Source organism: Palaemon carinicauda, chromosome 3 (assembly GCF_036898095.1).
Source record: "Palaemon carinicauda isolate YSFRI2023 chromosome 3, ASM3689809v2, whole genome shotgun sequence".
Classification (NCBI taxonomy): Eukaryota; Metazoa; Arthropoda; class Malacostraca; order Decapoda; family Palaemonidae; genus Palaemon; species Palaemon carinicauda.
The window spans coordinates 131,724,388-131,747,511 of record NC_090727.1 but is presented as its reverse complement, the minus strand read 5'-3'; the positions used below and the strand labels follow the sequence as shown (position 1 = coordinate 131,747,511).

Sequence of the window (23,124 nt, the reverse complement as noted above, 5' to 3'; positions counted from 1 at the left end):
TTTTAATTATTTGTAATCTAGAAACCTTTAGTTAACCACTGATATTTATTTTATTTTTTAGCAATTTGTGAATCAGTTGCAAGTGAAAGATCTCTTTCAGCAGAGCTGAATAAACAGATTTTTGTCCCTGTTAAAAGCTTCATTCTTCATTAGAAAAGACTAAGACATTCAAGTCATATGTATTGATTGCATTTCTTGGTATACCCTGGTACTTGAATTGGATTGCAGCATATTGTTAAGAAACTTTTCTATTCCAGGAGAGGATGGAGGAGAGTAGAAAACAGAAAGCATCTAAAAATTGTAAGTATTTATTGTCATTTATAGAAAAGATGTTTATCAAATCCGTGTTAGTTTTCAAATATTTAGTCTGATAAATAAATGGCTAATCAATTACCATATATCATCAACAAATTGTTGTTACTGTACTGTATGCCCCCCCCCCCCCCCAAAAAAAAAGAGGCGACATGAGACATTAATTTTTCGTATGAATGACAATGAGAAAATCACTCATTCATTTAACTCTCACATTTTAGTTAAATTTAAATGAGACGTGGTCCTTAAACACTTGATGTAGTTTCTACATAGTTTTATATCTCTCTTCAATGAATATCACAGAAATTAATTGAATATTTTATGATTTGATTTTACTCTTCAAGCTTTATTATAAATGCTTTTCTTTAAAGTTGGCTATCCATTTGTACCAAATTTATATGTTGGCTTTCATGGATTCAAAACAGATCGGCTGTTATTGGGGCTTAACCATACCATCGATCGATCATACTTGATCTATTAAGAATGAATAAGGAGGATAAGTTCTTTTTCTAGTTAATTTGCTTGTGTTGGAATATGCAGTATAATACTGTTTCTGTATGTCTATAAAGTTATATTTTCAAATAGCTAACAAGGTTGTTACTTATAAATATACATAAGGTTCACCCAAACCCCAGAGGTAGTTAGGCATTAGCCTCACTGCTGTATGACCATCATGGCAAATAGATAATTCACAAATTTTAATTTTAGAAATAAAATACTTGGGGTAAGGGGTCTTGGTATAAAGTATTTGCCATCCATATTAGATCACATAAATCATTCTGTTAGATAGGTAATATTTATGCAGAGTATTTTTCAGATACACGATCTGAATCCTTATACGATAAGGAGAAAGATATTCTCATTGTGAGTCTTCTGTTTAACAAAGAAGGATGATTTCATCCTTATTTGTAGCTAAGTTGTCTTTTTCTTTTCAGCTTCAGCTTCTGCATACCAAGATCCATCTATCACATTAAAAACTGAGGCGGAAGCTGACAGTTCTTTCGTCTGCAATGTCAAAGTAGAACAGTTGACAAATGGTAATATTGCTGATGATGAAGACGATTATAGAGAAACTTCTGATAACCAGCGTAGCTTTATTTTGACAAGTCCTAATGCAGAGGAAAGAGTTGAAGTAAACCAGAATAGGATTAATGGAACAACTCCAGTGAAAACTGGGGAAAATGTAGATCCACAGAATATGTTGTGGGAAGAATATGTCAGTGATGATATAAAACAAAAAGCTTCACGTAAACCTGTCAAATTAAATAAGCCACTCCGTCGACCTAGGTTACCAACCTTCCTTACGGTACGTAGTAACAGTAGTGTTGTTAGAAACTAAGGAAAATACTGCAAGAACTTGCTAAGTCAGACTAAAGGAGACAGTATCGTTCACATGTATGCGCCTTACTTCTATAGAATGATTGTCCATTTGATTTTTTAATATTACCATGAGCATCCTCCTACTGATTTGGTTTGTAAAAGGTCATTAAAGAATGCAAAATTATGGTAAACAAAGATAAAAGAACAATCACAAAACGATAGGAAAATTTGTTTAAGTGCCTTCCCACGTTGGGAGCTATCTGACTTTACAAGCTCTTGCTGTGTTGAAGTTCTTTTATTTGCTATGAATTTTACGGTTTGAAATGTGTGATTATTGTGGCATACTCTAGTGTAATTAGACATGCCCATGTAGACCATCAGGAGTAGGTAGAAGAATTTATTTCTTTGAAGAACGTAGTAGATTTGGCTTGAAAATTTAGACGGCCAAGTGAAGGGCAGAAGAGAACCCAAGTTCTGTAAATAAAGGGAAGGGGGATAGTTGAAGACCTATCCGGGGATATAATAGAATGGATACAATTCTATTCATGTCTATCCACAAGAAAGGAAGAACTGATATAATGTCCTTTTGCCCCCCCCCCCCCCCCATAGCTGCATTGCTCTCTTATATTTCATTTATTCAGTGTTTTCTCTTTCCACTTAACTGTCTTATGTATCAACTATACCTTGCTCCATTTGTTATCTCTCATTGACGAATTCTACAGGTAAGACCTATGAAAGCTTGGAAATGTGTTGCAGTAGTCTCTTTAACTTACACTACTCTATAATATCTTTGTCAAGTTAGAGAAAAAATGAAACTTGAAGAATTCTGAACAGATTAAAGGATAATATTAAAAGAGATTTACAAGACCACGTTGAAAAAAAAAAAAAAAGACTACCCCTTTGGTGCCTTAGAAGAATATTATCCTGGATGCTCACAAGCAGTTGGAGGAAATTTGTATGCTAACTTTGAAAATAAAAGCTTATGATATCAGGACAGTGGATACTAATTTGAACTTTTACAATAATTTATCATTGTAGAATGTTTTAAACCAGCACATCACATTGATGATAATGTTTTAAACTCCCATTGATGTTTAAACTGTTATTTACTAATCATGTGAGAGAAGTCATTTTTAAAATCTGTAACTGCTGGGCCCATGGGTCTGTATTGGCAGCTGGGGAGAGTTAAAGGGTCTGTTGTTTTCCTCCACTGATGCAGTATATCCATTCAAGTAGTCCAATATTGGTTGTAAGATGCACTGTTTTTTTTTTTTTTTTTTTTTTTTTTATAATGTGGACTATATTTATTAGTTGACATCTTTTATTAGCTTTTAAAGATTAGGGAGTTAAATGTCAGAGGTATATTATAATTGCAATAGATTTTCCCAATATTCATGATGCTTATGTTTCAAGTGCATACTAATATTAGCTTTCACCAAGAGAAAGTGGGAAAAAAGAGAATTTTCCTGGGTTGAATAACTTACCCGAGTGTTGACAGCTCTCATCCACAAATATCAGTACTTATGACAGTGTTGGCATTGTTCTTTATGTTTTCACTTTGAGTTTTGCCACAAACTGTTGAACAACTGTTCAATCAGCTCTTAGCTTTCAGTATAGGCATGAGAGGATTGAATTACAGGTAAGAGCACCACTTGTAGTTTTTTAAACAAAACCATAGATTCTGCAAGTTCTTAAGGATGCAATCACCTTGTAGAAAGTGAAGGATCTTCTTTTAATTGGTTGTTTGATAGCCTTCTCAACCTACATCAGCAATCTGGAAAACCATTAATTCTTCAGCATAAGATGGAGAACCTTTTGATTAACAATCCATTAGAGAAGTTACTAATCCTTACCTAGTCTTCTACAACTGTATGTTCTGTGCCCATGGTATCAAGAAGCTGGAGACTTGTTTTGAATGTTTTCAATCTCAGTGTTTTAGTTCATACAAATTCCTCCATAGAGACAAATTTTATTTTGTTTTTCTTAGCACATCTAAGGAACTATTGAAGGTTCCCTTTTGTGTGGTCAGATGCACATTTTCACATCCTTATCGTCCCTGATTATAGAAGTACCTAAAATTCATCTACTAGAGAGAAACCTACCAAATCTGGAGATGCATAGCCCCCATCACAAATTGATTTTTTATGGGCGGTGTACGGTTTCTTTAATATCTCGGCAACTGGTTAGTCTTACCAAACTACTTGTAGTATGAATTAATTTTAACATTTTTGTTAATCATGTGTGCTAGTCATCCTGATAAAGGCCCAACCTACTTCAGCTCGATGAAAATTTACAGTGTTTGTATCAATCATTGACTTTTGATGATACAAAGTACAGTACTAATACAATGTGCTTCAAAATAGCAAAGAATATGCTTTGATAATTCTTTACTAAGGCTCCGCAAGAAAAAAATTTATTTAAAGATTATACCAAATATCCTAAAGAGTAAGGAAATTATGGCAGTGAACTAAAGGCCACAATCAATGAAGATAGTATGAAATCATGTGTAAAGTGGAACTTTTGAACCAATGGGCACAAGTTCAGCTTCGTGGTCTATGGCAATGATCACATGGCGTGGTTTTCAGAGGTGAGGGTGTTGGGAGAGAATTTTTTTGAGTTTTTATAAGATATAGAAGCTCAAGCTTTATAGACATTAGCATTGTGACTCACAGGTAAGACTTATTAAATTAACAAGACCTCTTCTCTTTCATATAAAGGAATCACAGGACTGTAAATTTGCCGACTCGACTCTTCTCAGTACTTACCAATCTAGTTTGAGTTCTATCTTGATGGAATAACAGATTCCATCTTCTGTTGGGTTTAACCTAGAAATCAAAAACCCAGACATGTTGATTAAATTCTAGGGTACAACTCAAGAGAAGGAGAATTTTAAACCCCTTTTGAACAAAGAAGAGGCAGAGGTTCTTTTCAACTCACTCTAGCCATTGCCAGTCTTCAATGCTGTGATTAAAGCAGAGGAACAAACACAAGGGAAGATTTCTGCTATCTACTCTGACAATGGGGAAGCTCTCTTCTTTCACACGTAGCTGAGAACAAAATCCAAGTCCCCCTTCCTTCTCGTTCAGAAACTACTATGCTGAACTAGTCCAGTAATGTTACCCTGTTAACACAACTTGTTCCTGGGAAGAGGAATATTTTGATTGATCAACTTAACAGTAAAGATCAACTCTTTCCCACAAAACGATCTTTCCACCATCATGTTTGTCAAAACTACTAAAGACTATGCAACCTAACTAGGAATTGTTCTTCACCTTCTTCAATCAGAGACTGATGTCTTCCGTTTTCAGATTCTGTACCTTCTGCCAATGTCAGTGCAGTTGAGGCCATAATATATGACAGTTCAAATCTTGATTTTTACAGATTTCCCCTGTTTTTGATAATCAGGGAGGGGGTGAACAAAATCTGGACTTCAAAATATTCCAGTATGATCTTTATAGCTTCACTTTGGCCTGAAAGAGAAAGGTTTCCAGAAAGTCTCTTTCAGCAGATCAACCAGTTTCCCAATATAAGCTCTTCTAGCATATAAACCAGTTTCCAGACAGAAGTCTCTTTTCAGCAGATCAAACAGTTCCCAGACATAATCTCTTCTAGCATACAAACCAGTTTCCAGACATGCCACTTATAGCAGATCAACCAGTTTCCAGGCATAATCTCTATTGGCATATAAACCAGTTTTTAAACAGTCTCTTCTAGCAGATCAACCAGTTTCCAGACACAGTCTCTTCTTGCAGATCAACCAGTTTCCAGATATAGTCTCTTCTAACAGATCAACCAATTTCCAGGCTTTCTTTAGCAGGAACTGAAACTGGTTTTTAGGCTTATTTTCTTATAATAGGTCATCCCTGATCTCTACCAATTGTGAAAGATATATTTAGATGTCTTCACTCCTACTGACTCCATAGGAACCTGTCATGGGTAGACATAATACTTTTAAAAGGAGATGCTTAAAAGACAAAAATATCTATTCCGGGCAATCCTGTCTTCTCTTCATTTTCATCAGCATTTTTTAAGTAAACCAAGCCTCGCCGAGAGCGCCTGCCGTGATAAGGAAACTGTTTGACCAAGGTGTCATGGTCTTAATTAGTGGAGTCAGCATATTTTGAGAAACCGAGCCTGAGGGAAATCCTTGTTTAGGATATATGTCGTCATGGAAGGGCACGTGCTGCCCTTTTGTTACGACTTAACACATGGTCCGGATTGCATCAGAAATTTCTTTTAGAAGCTTCCATGGCATGATCGAAGTGGGCGTTTTTGAGAAAGCCAATAGAGATGTAGAATTGTTAAAAAGAACACCTTCTATGGAGATGACCACTGCCCACTGTAATTAACTCCGCCCATACATAGGTATATAAACTTAAAGAGATTATCCAAGAGAGATAGGACAGGACATAAGACAAGAGAGGAACTATGTCCGAAGCAGATAAGATCCAAGTCCTAGTAAGATAAGAAAGAGAGAAGACCAGAAGTCTGATAGAGCCAGATTCTAACCTTCCCTGCAGACAACAAACGCCTATCTCCAAAAGATCCTGCTATGGCCGAGAAGAAGAGACAAATTGAAGCAGCCAGCTCTCCTTGCTTGTGACAAGAAGTAGCCAACACTGCCTGCAGCCTGCCTTCGTTCAACAGTATCATCATTGAACGATGACAGGACAGTTTCCTTATCACGGCAGGCGCTCTCGGCGAGGCTTGGTTTACTTCCAAAATGCTGATGAAAATGAAGAGATGACAGGATTGCCCAAACAGGGCCACAGTCGAATCTCGTCTTGCCTCACCGCTCACACTGGGAATAGATATTTTTGTCTTTTAAACATCTCCTTTTAAAAGTATTGTTTACCCATGACAGAACCCCTTTATACTAAAGACTTCTTGCTACAGTATGGTAACATCTGCATTAAGATACACCATACAAGATTGGATCAAGCCAATAATCCGAGCATCAGAGATTTCATCAGAATTTTTTTCAAGGCTCTTATCTCTAGACATATCTCCTAAAACTTAAATATAGTGCTTAAGTATTTATTTAGCCTCCCTTGTGAGCCCAATGAATCAATTGTTTTTAAAGAACTTTCAACGAAAACCCTTTTTTCTTAAAGACCTTGTGGCTAAAAGTGTTGGTTAAGAACAAGTATTGTCTTGCTATGTGGAACTCTCTCCTAACCAGGGATTTTATCCCTACTATTAGACTTCATGTTAAAAGGATACAGAATTTTCGGTATGCCAGTACCTGTAAAATTATCTGCTTTGAACACTTTAGTGGGAAAAGTAATAAATGAAAGGCTTCTGTGCCTTTTACAAGCCCAGAAAGCTGATTTGAATAGAATTTTGGAGATTATTAAAAGTTTAAAGCATAGCTTTGTAAAGAATAAAATTCCTAGGTCAAAATTTTTTTTTATCATCTTTGCCAAAATTCATGGTTAAGCATGCAGTAATTTTTTATGTAGCTTCTTTATCTTTGCTAAGAAAAGCCAATGATATAAGAAGAGGTTCTTTCTCTATTAATATAGTATATTCATATTTTTTTTTAATTAATCATGTCATTAAGAACTTGTGAATACTGTACTACAGCTATTTCAAGGTACCTTTCATTTAGGACCATAAATTGTTCATGATTTGTGCCATTAGAGGTAAGAAGCATTCAAGGAATTCTCTATACTTTATAGTTTTAATTAAGACTCAGATGGATTTAAATAATCCAGCTACATCTACCATTATCCTTCCATCCAAATGAATGGGAATCAACACAGGAAATATTGATTAATATTCATTGAAATAAAGCAAATTTTCATTGAAAAATCTGTTATTGCAATACTTACACAAAATTTATAGATACCTACCCTCCCACCTTCCCATAATCTAGTGGGCTCAAAATGATAATGCTAATACTGGGACAGTAGCTTACACCTGAGGATAAGAGGGGCCAACATCTAGGCATGCTATTTATATGCAGGTAGAAACTCGGGTTTCCCTTTATTCTTGCCAAAAATATTTGATTGAAACCTGTAAAGCCTATGAACATTGGTTGGGTATTAAGATAATGATTTTAATTACAATTTTTTGTGCTTTTAATATTGTTTGTCAGAGAGATAAATTTTTTTGCCATTTTTAAGTGTAGAAATGTAGTTCAGATGTACTGCGTAATTTCATCCAACCTGTAATTTTATTTCAGAATGTACCTGGATGTTATTCATACGATGCTTCATCACATGGAATCAAGAGCGAACCTATTACAGATAAAGTGACTGGAGAAAACCATGAGATATCAAATGAATGTTATCAAAAGACAGCTGATCAGAGTCCTGTAAAGGAGGAGAGAGAACTTGGTATGTTCGTCTCCTTTGAGTCCGATATGTAACTTTTTTTTATAGTAAGCACAATTTCAATTCAAATTCTTTTTGATTACTGCTGTAATGGTTTGTGCATTTCTTGTCAATCAGTATTATAAGATGCCATGCACTTTGGTAAAGAGCTGGGAATTAAAGTAGGGGGACAATTTAGATTGGTAGGCAATATTTGTAGAAGAATTAATTTATTTCTTTTTGACTCTACTTGGTGCTTCTGGAGTTTACCTTTAAAATGTATGCATTTGTTCAAGGTTAAATGATATAGTGCAAGGTTAATTTCATTCAGAAAGTCTTTAGATTTTTCAAGCTGGCATCTTTCAGCTGAACAACTTACTTTGAACGTTAGAAACAAATTCTGCATTGATAATATGAACTTGCCTATTCAGTAACAATGTTTTGATAAATGCAATTCTTCCAGTTACATTATTAGGTGGAAAGTAAAAGTTTGACATCCAATTATAAGTAATTTTCAACTCTTATTCCAGCAGATGATTATTGCATGGCAGGGAAAAAATATCCCCTTTTAGTTAAGACCCTTCAGAGTGAACATTTCACAAATTTGTGCAAAGACTTTGCAAACATGGAAGGAGAATATGATAAAGATGAGACTGGATCAGCAACAGATAGCAGCATATGTTTTATGGGCGAATCTTGTGCTCATCAAAAAATTATTGGTGTGTAATACTAACATAAGCTGGATTTATTTAACACTAATTTTGCATGTTCTGGTTATTTTACTTTTACAAAAAGAAGTTTAGAAGGAATGGTTTTCTTTATTTAGATCTTGGATTTAATGTACTGTATTTGTTTTGGTGTACTCTTAGAATATATTGATAAATCTTATTAACCTTTTGGGATGGTTTTTTTTTTTCATTGATTTCTAGTGGTGTAGTAAAATCAAATGTTACTTTTCTTGCTAATAACATACTGTTACACAGTTTTCTATGGTTTTTTGTTTTTCCATTTCTCATGTGATCATAATTAGTTTAGTGTCATGCTCATGACTTTGGTTCTTAGTATTTTTACTCATTCCAAGAAGGAGGATCATTTATTGTAAATATAGTTGATGGCATAATTTGAATGTTGGATCATGATTGTCTTTTATGACAGTTATATCTAACCAGCCCCATTGCCTAGTGCATTAATAGTTATAATATTTAAACAGTCCCATTGCGTAATGCATGAATATAGAGAGAAATCACTGTACTGTCAGGTTTGCCAAAAATTCATTGTAAAGGTGAGGTCATTCAAAATGGTAGATCCATGGGGCAGTTCATTGCATTGTTTATGATGTTCGAGAGACCTAATATATACACATGAGATCAGAGCCCAAGCCTCCTCTCCTAAGCTAGGACCAGGGATTACCAGGTAATGTCTGCTGATGACTCATCTGGTAGACTTGTTGGCCCTCAAACCTCCTTCATTCACCAATAAAAATTGTCCATTGAGCATAGAAGCAGCTTTGTGTTGATATTTAGTTTTGACTTAGCCACTGTAACTCGAAAGGGATTGATTTGATAGGTTTGCCTTTTTACCTTGGGTTTATAGGACATACTGTTAATTTCATCAAGGGTTTTATAGTTCCCACACACTTGTAAAAATTTAATATTTTGTCATCAAAAATGTCCCCACAACCTATTGAACTCCTGTTTGACCAAAATATACAATTACTCGTTAAAGAAACCCAAAGTTTTTCAAGCAAATTTCATAGTAAAATAGATAATATATGACAAAGGAAGAAAAAAATGAAAAGATGCGTCAGTGATCAAATTCAGAAGAAAATTATCTCACCTTTCCAACTCCCAACAGTCATCAGTAATAACGTTAGAATAGATCATTTATGTATAATCTATAGAATGAAATGTGTATCAACCTGTTTAACAAAATAAATTTACAAAAAGTTTGAACATCTGAAGTTCTGCCGATTCCCACCGCCAAATTAGGAATATCATTCTACAATCTGGTCACTTATTTTCAAAGTACTACTGTATGAAAACAAATTGATAAAAACCATGAATAAGATACTAAACCCAAATACTTGTCAAGTTGACTTAAAAAAGGAATATGTACTTGTCATACTCTGAAAAATGCAAACAATACTAGGCTACGTTAGTCTAAAACTAAGAAGCACAACTTAAAACTCGGTTAGCAATGTGAAAATTTATCCTAAATGGTTGTTTATATGTCTGCCAACAAAACCATAATCTTCATTACCACACCCAAGACCAACATTTTCACCCCAACCCAGACTGTCATCTCTATCACTCCAACCCAGACCATCTCCATCACCTCAACCCTAACCATTTCTTCCATCACAGTCTGGGCTGTATTTATCACCACCACTGCCTTCTAGAGACCATCCCTCACATCAGTTAAGACATATCTGAAACCGACTAGCATCTGATGCACCATCACCATTTTCAGTGACTGCTGCCATACTACTACTTTTTTCTATCTGCTGTAGCATCATTATTTGTATTTGCTACCTTTCACCACCTTCTGTTTGGCTGTCTCACCATGCAGATGCTAGCCAAGCTTAAGGCTTTCAAACACGAGTTACATTGGTTGTTCCCATTGGGCCACGCAAATACTTCAAAATTTTGAATGGCACTAGGAGATAACCCCGGACATCTTTCATTATTGCTCTTTATTGCTGCCTGGAGAGGTCTTTTGATGTATTTCAGATGTAGCCTCCTTCCAAGGGAGAGAGGCTGTGATAACTAAAGCCTCTGTCTTTTATTCCACCCTAACTACAGCGGAGTGTAAGGTAATTTAGCCAGACATATTTTCATTCCATAATTTTGGTGCCTTGGATTAAAATAAAAATGTCATTGTTTAACATTTATTAAGAGATGACACTTTTTATTTAAGGCATTCTGTTGGAATAATGTCCATAACGCAAGACTTCTCCGACACACTGGCTTAACCCTCCCTCTCCCGCTTTATCAGTGCTAGTGGTGAACGCACTCTGCCTGCTACTTGTTTTCATTCTAAAACTTGTGTCAGGATATATGGTCATATTATTTTATTTAAGGGGTCTTTTGGCCACCTTTCTATTCTATAATGCCCATTTAACTCCTTGTCTCACTGTTAAATACCTTCAATGGGTCAGTTAGATGAACATGAACATCAGGTTGTTTTGTTACATATATCGATGTCTATAGAACAGTAGATTCAAATTCAAATCAAGTGGTATGAATGATGATGATTCAGATGTGAATGAAAGTACAGCATTGTAGTCTCATAAAAACGGTAAGTTTCAAAGCAATATATACTTCCAGGTATACTTCTTTTTTTTCTTCTTTTTAGATAGGTGTTTCAAGTTCCTATAGAAGAATTTATAAACATTCAAATGTTGAATTAAATAGGCCAAGTTTTTACTGCATAAAACAAAATACAGTAAATGACAGGTACTCCATCTACATTGTCTCAATAAGGAGGAGGAACTTGGTGACCCTGGAGGTAGCAACAGTAGGGGATTCAGCGTATGAAACTTCATTTGTGGTGGATAACGGGAGAGGGTGGGCTGTGGCACCCTAGCAGTACCAGCCAAACTCAGCCAAGTCCCTCGTCAGGCTGGGAAGAGCCCAGAGAGGAAAGGCCCCCTTTTGTTCCTTTGATGTTGGCTACCCCCTTAAATTGGGGGAGGTGCCTTGGTAAATAAATAGATTTTTTTACCCTTGCCACAATATTAAGGTTCAGTGTTACAATTTGAGATGAGAACTGGAAAACTAAGATTTCAGTAGCTGGTAATGAAGGCCTGATCATCTGTAGTTACATCAAATGGATCCGAATTTGGCAGCTTTAGATTAACTTTTCTAGTATGATCATGTGTTCAATGAGGAGGAGATCAACTGGAGAAATTTCTTGGCTAATTAGATTCTGATTTGTATAAACTAGTGCTTCCTTTGTGAAGATAAGGCTGTTATTGTGGGAATTTGGAGGTTTTAAGTTTTCAAAGAGGGGCTGAGACAAAGGTCTTAACATAGCCAGAAAAGTATGTTTAAAGTGTTGGGTATTTATAAAGTCTTAATATGTTCTTTTGTGCCAGATCAATGAATGGAGCAAGGTTACTGGTTGAAAAAAAAAAAAAAAAAAGGTAATTGTCCAAAGTACCATACACCTTGCCCACACATCCTTCAACTTTAGCATTGCTTGAACAAAGTACCTTTGGAAATTTTAGTCCGAAAAACAGAAGGCTAACTAAAACTCTGCCTAAACTAATACTAATCAACACCAAATCAACGTCAGTACGGGAAAAACGAATGCAATTTGTGCTAAGCTTAGGCTCATGAAACAAGCCTCACTTGAATCTTCAAAATATAAAAACTAGATACTGTACCCTTAATCAAATTGTCATCTAAAGAATATCCCCTCATTAAAGAAAAACTAAGAAATTTCACCAAACACTCAAAACAAAAGAATAAACAGGTAGGAAGTGAATGAATGATAGCTAATCTTGAAAATCTTTCAGGACAAAATTCCCAAGTGTCTAGGGAACCCCAAGAGGAATTTAATGCATGTGAAGGTCAAGGTCGAGCAAAAGGTGAATCTGTTGAAGCATGAACCCAAGGCCAAGAAAGAATTTGGAATGGAGCCGATTCAGAATATTAGTAATGCGCGGTTACACCTAATATTTCTGGCCGCCTGCTGTTTACTTTTATCATTTGTCGGGCTAAAACTTGCAAAGCTCCATTTTGTCATGACATAAAATATTAATTACTGCATATCATTGCATAATTAATTAGGATGAAGAAATTAATGTTAATGTTTTTTTTTAAATTTACATTGTGATGACTGCTTAATAGTTTCTTATTCAAGATTATATTTTAGGTGTGTGCACAGCCAGAGAAGATGACTTGAGGAAGGCTAAAGAAGACAAGACATTCAATTATATGTTGTCAAAAATCGAACCGGTAAGAGCCAGTCTTTCTTATATATATGAAAGTTTATTTTATTGCTGTACCTTATGGTAAAATTTATCCTTGCTGTTTATCTCATAGTTTCACATTAATTACAGTACATTATCTCAGCTGGCAAAGAAATTGAGCAACTTGAACTCCTGAACTCCTAGAATACTGAAAGATAACTATACTCAATTTTTTTAATGAGGCATCTTTGCACTGACTTGCAGTGGTGCCCTTTTAGCGATCAGGAAACTTTTCCGAGCTAAAAGGGCACCCCTGCCAGTTGGTGCAAATCTGCCTCACTAAAAAGAATTTACTATAGTTAGGTTTTATTATCAAACAAAATACTGTACAAGAAGTAGATGGGGTCGTGTGATATAGAAATTATTACAAGACCAAAGTTAATGGATGAAAAATGGCCAATTTCAGATATATCCCAAACAACTCAGAATAGTTGGGAACTCAGAAGAGTTGAATTTTAAAACAAATCATGCAGAATAATTAGATGAAGATCTACTGATAGAGAAAATTGTCATTATCTTTAGCTTAACCAGACCTCGTAAGTCCATAATACCCATTATATAGTTAAAACCAATAAGTTGGACCACAAGAGTGAAGGAACAAAGCTAAGTTTATCTCAGATTATAAAGCCATATGTTTGACTCGGCCATTTTTTATCAAGATATTGAAATCAGAGACTGAATTTTCCAAGCCCTATGTAGCTAATATCATTAGTTTTATTTGACTTGTGACTGTTTCAAAAATTATATGCTGGCACTGAAGTCAACCTCTAAAATTTGTTGATGTAATTTAGCTTTTGATGTCCCCTTGATTTTTGCATAAATAATACTATGGAATATAGTTTTGTTCATGTTAAGCAATTTTAAAGTTTATCGGATGTTTCTTGTAAGCAGATGATGATGCAGTATTTTATCACTACCACAACTATTTAAAAAATTATGGTGAATTCATGTCAAAAACAAAACAAAAAGGAATATCAAAATAGCTGTAAGAAAATTTGAAAATCTAAAAGATGTACCATATGTAAGCATATGGTGTTTGTCGTTTGTGTAGGTGACTATGCAAACTAATTAAATGTCATGTTTTTTTTTAATTGCTCCAAAAATTTCCAAAGTTTAGAAACAGTGGAAGCAGATGTACGTCAGAGAGTGAATGAAGGTTGCAAAGTGTTGGGGGCAGTTAAGGGAGTAGTAAAAAATAGAGGGTTGGGCATGAATGTAAAGAGAGTTCTATATGAGAAAGTGATTGTACCAACTGTGATGTATGGATCGGAGTTGTGGGGAATGAAAGTGATGGAGAGACAGAAATTGAATGTGTTTGAGATGAAGTGTCTGAGGAGTATGGCTGGTGTATCTTGAATAGATAGGGTTAGGAACAAAGTGGTGAGAGTGAAAACGGGTGTAAGAAATGATTTAGCAGCTAGAGTGGATATGAATGTGTTGAGGTGGTTTGGCCATGTTGAGATAATGGAAAATGGATGTCTGCTAAAGAAGGTGATAAATGCAAGAGTTGATGGGAGAAGTACTAGAGGAAGGCCAAGGTTTGGGTGGATGGATGGAGTGAAGGAAGCTCTGGGTGATAGGAGGATAGATGTGAGCGAGGCAAGAGAGCGTGCTAGAAATAGGAATGAATGGCGAGCGATTGTGACGCAGTTCCGGTAGGCCCTGCTGCTGCCTCCGATGCCTTAGATGACCGCGGAGGTAGCAGCAGTAAGGGATTCAGCATTATGAAGCTTCATCTGTGGTGGATAATGTGGGAGGGTGGGCTGTGACACCCTAGCAGTACCAGCTGAACTCGGTTGAGTCCCTTGTTAGGCTGGGAGGAACGTAGAGAGTAGAGGTCCCCTTTTTGTTTTTGTTTCTTTGTTGATGTCGGCTACCCCCCAAAATTGGGGGAAGTGCCATGATATATGTATATATGTATGTAGAAACAGCTATAGGTAAAATGTTTGTCAATTTTCTGTTTTGAATAAAGATAACTTGTTTTTAATAGAAATATTGTTCTACAAATTTAATGTTAAATAAAACATGGAAATATCATTAAAGGTGCAATATCACAGTAGTAATTTAGCCAGTTTATGTTTATTGGTCAAGTTGAAAAGTACCATATATTAGGGAGCTCCCTTTGAGTACGATTTTCACTAAACATTATTTTGGTGAAGTTAACTGTAGAATGATTTGAGTTGGAGCCAGAAAGAGGGAAACTGGCACTTGAAGATTGAAGCCGGATGATAGACAGAATAAAGAAAGAATATTTATGTATGGGGGAAAAGACGGCAGGTTAAAGTGAAATTCTAGTTGTATAACATTAAGGGTTAGATCCCTTAAATACCTAGGTCAAGTGTAGTAGAAGAGTTATGCTCAATTTTCGAGAGATTTTTCACATTTTGATTGTTCTTTCATACAATGTAATTGAGAAGTGTTATTAGTATGAGTTAAACTAGTGGTATACACAATAAGTTTTAAGGATTGAGTTGAGCAACACCTGAGCATGTTTTCAAGAAGAATTGAATGTATAGAAATGAAGGATTGCATGGAAAAAGCAGCAAATACTCATTATTGTAAAGAGTATGGAATGATTCAGTGACAGAAAAGCAAAGCTTTTAAGACTAAGAAGTAAGAGAGAAAGCTTTACCTCTGCTCAGATTACCCAGGTTTTTGCAAGGTTTGCACATTTGGTATCAAAGTAATGATAGCCCTTAGAAAACTATTAAAGTAAATTTTAAAAAAGTTTTAAGGCAAAACGTGTTTTTGTTTCTTTGCTATCTTAAATTTTTTAATAACTTTATTCAAATTTTTTTTTATATCCAAATGCACTTACTAAGGATTACAAACCTCCTGGACATGCCCATTTTTTTTTTATATACAGAGTTGAAGTGTAGGAATCTATAAGTTTGTTGTTCAATATAAGGGTAACATTTGTAGTTAAAATATTTTTTTCTTATGTACCGCATATTTTAAGGAGGAACTGAAACTTCTGCCTTATTACCTTGTTGAAAAAGTTTATTTTAAATTTGAACAGAACATCAAGGACTTGGAAAACAACAACGACAAACCCAAATCAAAAGTAATTCAGCGCTGTGATGATAATGAAACCGAAAGACGAGCCTTGAGCGGTAAGAATTTCTTTTCATTCAAGCATTGTGATTGTATAGGAATCATGAAATACTAGAGCAATAATGTATTATAGTCATTCTATTTGATGTTAGGTTAAAATCTTATTTAAAGGTAATCTGTAGTTCAGTATTTTAGAACGGTGTCAATTTGAAAGGCAGAAGTGCAAAGATAACAACTATTACTGTACAGAACTAATTAGATTGCTAAGCAAGAGTAGTTTTTGAACATGCTTTTATCTTTTTATTGATTTGTTACTTAATTTTAAAATTTAAGTCTTTGGCTTTAGTATTTAAAAGTAGTTTCTGTAAACAGACTTTATTTTTAATTACTAAATTTATAACAATTTAAGCAAATATGTTTGACATAGTTAATTTTCTGGTCAAGTATTGTGGACATTGCAATTTCGTATGTTTAGTCATTCTTCCTTGTACCGTATTTGAATTATTTTTTCTTTCAATAAAGTCAAACTTTAAATTTTATTACATTCTCAGTGTTTTTAGAAAATATTTCTTTTTTTATTTAAGAAATAACATTTCTTATGTTGAATTTAGAAATATTTTACCTGTTAGAACTGTAATATTTACAATTGGACCTGATGTACAAGATAAATCTATACAATTTGTAGGTAGTAGGTTGGCCAGGGCACCAGCCACCCGTTGAGATACTACCGCTAGAGAGTTATGGGGTCTTTTGACTGGCCAGACAGTACTACATTGGATCCTCCTCTCTGGTTACGGTTCATTTTCCCTTTGCCTACATACACACTGAATAGTCTGGCATATTCTTTACATATTCTCCTCTATCCTCATACACCTGACAACACAGATTACCAAACAATTCTTCATCACCCAAGGGGTTACTGCACTGTACTTGTTCAGTGCCACTTTCCTCTTGGTAAGGGTAGAAGAGACTCTTTAGCTATGGTAAGCAGCTCTTCTAGGAGAAGGACACTCCAAAATCAAACCACTGTTCTCTAGTCTTGGGTAGTGCCATAGCCTCTGTACCATGGCCTTTCACTGTCTTGGGTTAGAGTTCTCTTGCTTGAGGGTACACTCGAGCACACTCTCCTATCTTATTTCTCTTCCTCTAGTTTTGTTAAAGTTTTTATAGTTTATATAGGAGATATTTATTGTTGTTACTCTTCTTAGAATGTTTTATTTTCCTTTTTTCCTTTCCGCACTGAGCTATTTTCCCTGTTGGAGCCCCTGGGCTTATAGCATACTGCTTTTCCAACTAGGGTTGTAGCTTAGTAAGTAATAATAATAATAATAATAATTACTCACGTCTTTATACTGCGTAGTTGCTATGGAAGTAACCGTCAGTATGTATGTTTTTTCTAGCCAATTAGTTACCTACTTACTAAATTGAAGAGAGAAAAAGTGAGGCTTAATAAAAAAAAGGAATTCTATAATTGTTTAATTGAATATTGAAATAATGTGATTTATAAGAGGTTACTCCGGGACAGCTAAGATACATAGTGGATACAAAGGCTAAAACCCATGTTAGCAGAAATCTTGCCCTTAACCTGTTAACCGTCTCCGACGTCATATGCCGTCCTCCATTTTCTTTGCGCAACCGCACTTGACGGCATATGACGTCCACCACTTTAGAAGATATTTTCAAGGTGTCTTCGACGGCATATCACGCTCATACGTATAGAAAACGAAAGGAACATCGTCTGGCAACACCCTCGCCAAATCTGGTAATCATTGGCAACTGCGTTCACTTGATACAACGTTTAGTAGAACTGTTTCTTCAGTACGCATTTGGCGTTCGGCTGAGACGGGTCTCCTATGTTTTTCTCATCTCCCCGCTACCCTTCACAATGAGCGCTCGTAAAAAAATTACGCTATCAGAGGAGGAAATACGATTTATGATTGAGGAAAGTACTGATGGAGAAGAAAGTACTGATGGTGAAGAGGAAATTCAAGATGAGAGTGATAGCTCCACGTGCTCTAGTGAGAATGAAGATGAATTTTCATCGAGTGATGACGAAAATGTTTTGCCATCTGACTGGACGAGGAAAGGAAAGAGCAAGCTTCCCTTCACATTTTTGTTGTGGTTGAAGGGAAGAGAGAGAGAGAGAGAGGTAAATATACATATATATGTATATATATATATATATATATATATATATATATATATATATATATATATATATATATATATATATATCTCTATATATACAAAGAGAGAGAGAGAGAGATAATGATTGATATATATATATATATATATATATATATATATATATATATATATATATATATATATATATATATATATATATATATATATATATATATATATATAAATATATATATATATATATATATATATATATATATATATATATATATATATATATATATATATATATATATATATATAATTATATGTATATATATATATATATATATATATATATATATATATATATATATATATATATATATATATATATATATATATATATATAATATATATATATATATATAAGAGAGAGAGAGAGAGAAGTGGTACATTTGCAAACGAAGAAAAGTTGGAGAATTAAACTACCTTCGACTGAATCGTTATGGATCTTAGCAATAATGATGATTATATGAAAAAACGAATAATAAAAAAAAGTAAACAAGTTCATAAGAAGTGAATAATAAAAAAAAAATGCATCAAGAAGATGAGACCGCATGGTCTAAGCTTAAGCGCCAATCCGCTGGATAGGGGGTGACGCTCACAAAGCGAAAACGGTCAGGGAGAGGGACGGTTAACAGGTTAAAAAGAATTTACTTTATTATAGAAATATTTAAAAAAAAAAAAATTTTGTCCCCAATTTAGATGAACGCAGATACCATAATGTAAAGAGTAAGTTTATTATGCTGTAAAATGAAGATGGAAGCTTTTTTTAACTACTTTTTCTGAGGCCCTTGACTAGTTACAGATGGTTTTTTTTATATACTGTATATATATATATATATATATATATATATATATATATATATATATATATATATATATATATATATATATATATATATATATATCTATATCTATATCTATATCTATATATACAAAGAGAGAGAGAGAGAGATAATGAGCTATGATGAGAAAGAGGACAAACTATTGAAGCCCCTGTAATGCAGGAGGGTTGGTCATAGGGAATGAAGAGGATTCTTTTAACTATCAAAATAATATATTTAATTTTTTTTTCATTACAGGGGGTGCAGAAAGTTTGTTGGGTAAAATGGTGTACATCACTTATGGTCCTGTAGGTGATTCTCTTTACAAACCCATTGGTGTAGCAGAATTGCCAGAGTAAGCATATCTTTTTTATGATATTTATTATTCTTAACCCTTTAACCCCCTGGCTATTTGGAAATTTCCAACCCTTAACCCCCAGGGGGTTATTTTATTCCCAGCACATTTTGCAGTATATTTTTTTAAAATTGCTCTAACAGCCTTAATTTTTGTCATAGAGAGGTCAGGTTGGTCTCATTCTCTTGGAAAATGCCTGAATTTTTTATAGCATTTTTTTGCAAGGACGTACCGGTACGTCCATGGGGGTTAAGGGATGGCTTTTGTGAAACGTACCAGTACGTCCTTTGGGGGTAAAAGGGTTAACATATTGTTGAACATATTTTTGGTGCAATATCACTTAGGACATTATTACTAGCCAAGCTGCAACCCAAGTTTGGAAAAGCAGTATGCTACAAGTCCTAGATCTCCAACAGAGAAAGTAGCCTAGTGATGAAAGGAAATATATAAACTGTATATGAGAAATAATAATGAAAAATTTAAGATACTTTGAGATCAGTAACAACGGTGAAATAGATCTGCCATGTATAAACTATGAAGCGAAACCTATATCAACATGTTCAACATACACATAATGTGTATATATATGGTATATATACTGTGTATATGTGGGGGGGGTTGTGTACGTGTGTGTCTGTATGTCCCTATGTCTCTCCCTTACATATTTTGTTGAATAGAACATGTCTGGACAGTCGGTAAGTAAAATAAAATGAGTACTGTATTGTATGTATATGATCAGAATATTTTTTTTAACCTGCTTTGCACTTCATAAGCTAAAGGCACCTTTAATTTCATGTTAACATCCTTTGCATTGCCTTCTTTGCATTATAGGAGAGTATAATATTGTTGATAATGAACAATACATGGGATAAAAAAGTGCCTTATGGTGCAATTACAAGCTTGATCAGTTGAAACTTTAGTAGAGTTATGGTCAAGTTTGTTATACATTTCATATTTATGTAATTCATTGATTTGTTCACTGTAACCAAAAAGATTTATTAGAATGTCTTCTTTTTCAGTGGAAACGTGGTGGTGACTGATACGTTTAATGATCGAATAGCACTCTTTGATAAAACCGGGAAGTTCATCAAATATTTCAGGACTAAAACTATGAATCGTCCCTCGGCTGTTGTTGCCCTTAATAATGGCCGATACGCTGTTAAAGATTGTCATAGCATCACCATATTTTCAAATGATGGAAGTTTTGATAGCTTTGTTATTAGCGGATTGAAGAAGCCTTATGGTAAGATTAGTCTTAGAGAGAATATCGTTTTAATAGTACAGTATTCCCTCATTATCCCCAGGTATTGTGTGAAGCCCACTACGGTGTGCAAAATATTTCAATAGTAGCATAAAATGCCTTTCAGAAGTATTGTAATACTGCAGTGACAGCTACATATCAGATATACCCAACTCTAAACAAAATACTGTGAATTTTATTTGCTTCAAGAGAGAGTATTCAAAATGGTTCCCAATCTTTTGATATAGCACTGAGATAACTTTTAAGGTTGTGAGTGTAGGGGAGACCTTTGGCCTCTAGGGAGAGAGAACAGCTGAGCAGCCTCATGACCTTGAGGCCTAAAGATGGTTTAATGTATTAAACACTGTGCATGTCATTGGTTTAGCTAATAAGGAAGAAATACAATTTTTGAGGCAAGATCTACATAATCTTAATGTGTTTGGTTTTTCATAAGTTTGAAGAACTCAAATTTCCCTGAAATTTTTGAAAAAAAAATTTCATGGAAACCAATTTATCACAAAAGGCCTTAGTTATTTCATATTCAATAATCCCGGTAAGCTATTCACATGAAATTTTTATTTAAAATGATATATACCTTAGTGTACTTTGTGTGGCAAGCTATTGCTATATTGTAGTAAAAGGATTTTTGCAATGTATCTATAGCCTCAAGTATTTTACTTTTCATCCAATTTGTTTGATGAATTTTCACTTCATTCCCCAGCTCCTTTAACTTAATCTTGTTCTGATTTTCTCATTTAAAAAACTTTTTTTGGCAAAACCTTCAGTAGGTCTTGAAACTTGACACTGTCCTATTGCCCTATTTCAGCTGGTTCAGTGCTACATATTTATCTTTAGTAAAATGTGCCAATATCTCTTTGCCAGGTCTGACTCTGGATGATAAAGGAGATCTTATGACAGTACAGACTACAGTGCCTGGGTGTGTGGAGCTACTGACCATCAGTCCAGACTCGGGGAAGGTTGTGAGTCGGTTGAAGGTTCAGCTTTATTCTCAATTGGACTCTAAACGCCTTCTTAGTAAACCACGGTTCATCAGTTATTACAATAAAGAAAAACTTTTGATTGTAGACTTAGGTAAGTGAATACTCAGGTAATGTAAGTGTAAAAAAGTAGAAATTAGGATGTGAGATTTTATGTGTACTGTACCTGATAGCAAATTCATGTACAAAATTGTACTGTATTATTTCTATGATCCTTCCCTAATGTTCACATTGTTTCTCTCTGAAAGTTTGGAATTATCATTATTTACTGTACTCCTGAAATTAAAGAAAAAATAAATTCACATGTCCTTTCCTTCCAACAGGCTCATGCCTTTAGTAAAGTAATGAGACATTCTAGGAGAAGTGAAGAGTCTAGCAGATAATGGCAAGAAGTGAATTTGTGGGCACCAGGGTCTCTTTAAAGAATGTTTTCAGTCTGTGTCACATGTCACACCGGTCTGACTAATTAACCCCCTTCTCCAGATTTTGTAAATCATAGTGCTTTCATTGTCTTCCTTTGGATCTGTTAACAGCCACTGCATAGATTACTCAAAGGAATTATTTCTTGACAATCATGATCCACATTCTCTTTGTGTCTTGTGTCAGGGACAGTATTGCAATTTAAGTAATTGTTGTGAGGAGTGGTTGCCTGAGTAGATTTAGTTTGTACTGCAAATATCTCAAAAACTCTGACAAAAGGGGACAAAGAGTTGTACATCTTGCTGTTTGTAGAAATCCTTAACTTTTTTAATAGCCTGTCAAATCATGGCAAATGGTAGAAATGTGTAAAGATCCAGATGCAACCAGTCTTCTAACACGCATTTACTTTCCATGCTCAAGGATTTGGAACATATGAATAAAGTTATAACTGTCATTTTGTTCAGGGACATCATAAACGTGTCTACGTTTGGTCGACCCCAGAGACACATGCACCCACAGATTCACTTCTTGCCAATAACTGTAGATTGTTTCATTACTTTACTAGAGGCATGAAAAGTGAATTTTTTTTTCAATTTTAAGGGTAAATGTCTGTAGTTCCAAGCTTCCATGAATATCTGTCTGTAGTTCCAAGCTTCCATGAATATCTGTCTGTAGTTCCAAGCTTCCATGAATATCAGGTGAGTAATGAAATAGCAAAGTTTATTACCAAAATTTTGTTTTTTTATGTACTGTACTGTATGAATATTTTTATTTGATCTGAAAAGGGCATATGGATCCACATTATTATTCTGTATTAATTATTTATATATTATTTTGACAAACTATAAGGGCCATCCTTTTAAACTTGAATTATAAGGGCCATCCTTTTAAACCTAAATTTAAAATAATTTCTTGCTCTATTCAGTAAGACTAGAATCTTCAGATTTCACTGCTCTGTTATTATTAGGCAACATATTGTTATTTCTGTTTTAGAACCTCAAAGCTTCTATAATTTTAACCTTCAGGTGAGTTTACTGTATAGTACTATCGCTTTCTAAAGTAAAAGTATATGCAAATACAGGTATACCTCTTCTTGCGTCAGTAATCGGTTCCAGGAGA

The 23,124-nt window shown here is 34.6% G+C and overlaps 1 protein-coding gene across 4 annotated transcripts in view; it reads left to right on the top strand.

The window, feature by feature from the left end:
- Positions 1 to 23,124, top strand: part of LOC137638531 (uncharacterized) — a 77,218-nt gene that overhangs the window by 48,930 nt on the left and 5,164 nt on the right. The window contains exons 11-19 of one of the 4 annotated variants that reach the window (XM_068370658.1): positions 258 to 300; positions 1,254 to 1,618; positions 7,820 to 7,973; positions 8,480 to 8,668; positions 12,828 to 12,910; positions 15,944 to 16,037; positions 19,251 to 19,347; positions 20,367 to 20,590; positions 21,470 to 21,679. In XM_068370658.1, the coding sequence (XP_068226759.1) occupies positions 258 to 300; positions 1,254 to 1,618; positions 7,820 to 7,973; positions 8,480 to 8,668; positions 12,828 to 12,910; positions 15,944 to 16,037; positions 19,251 to 19,347; positions 20,367 to 20,590; positions 21,470 to 21,679 (1,459 nt within the window). Of the gene's footprint in view, positions 1 to 257; positions 301 to 1,247; positions 1,619 to 7,819; positions 7,974 to 8,479; positions 8,669 to 12,827; positions 12,911 to 15,943; positions 16,038 to 19,250; positions 19,348 to 20,366; positions 20,591 to 21,469; positions 21,680 to 23,124 lie in introns of all 4 variants that reach the window. The other 3 variants (XM_068370657.1, XM_068370655.1, XM_068370659.1) reach the window with 3 other exon arrangements.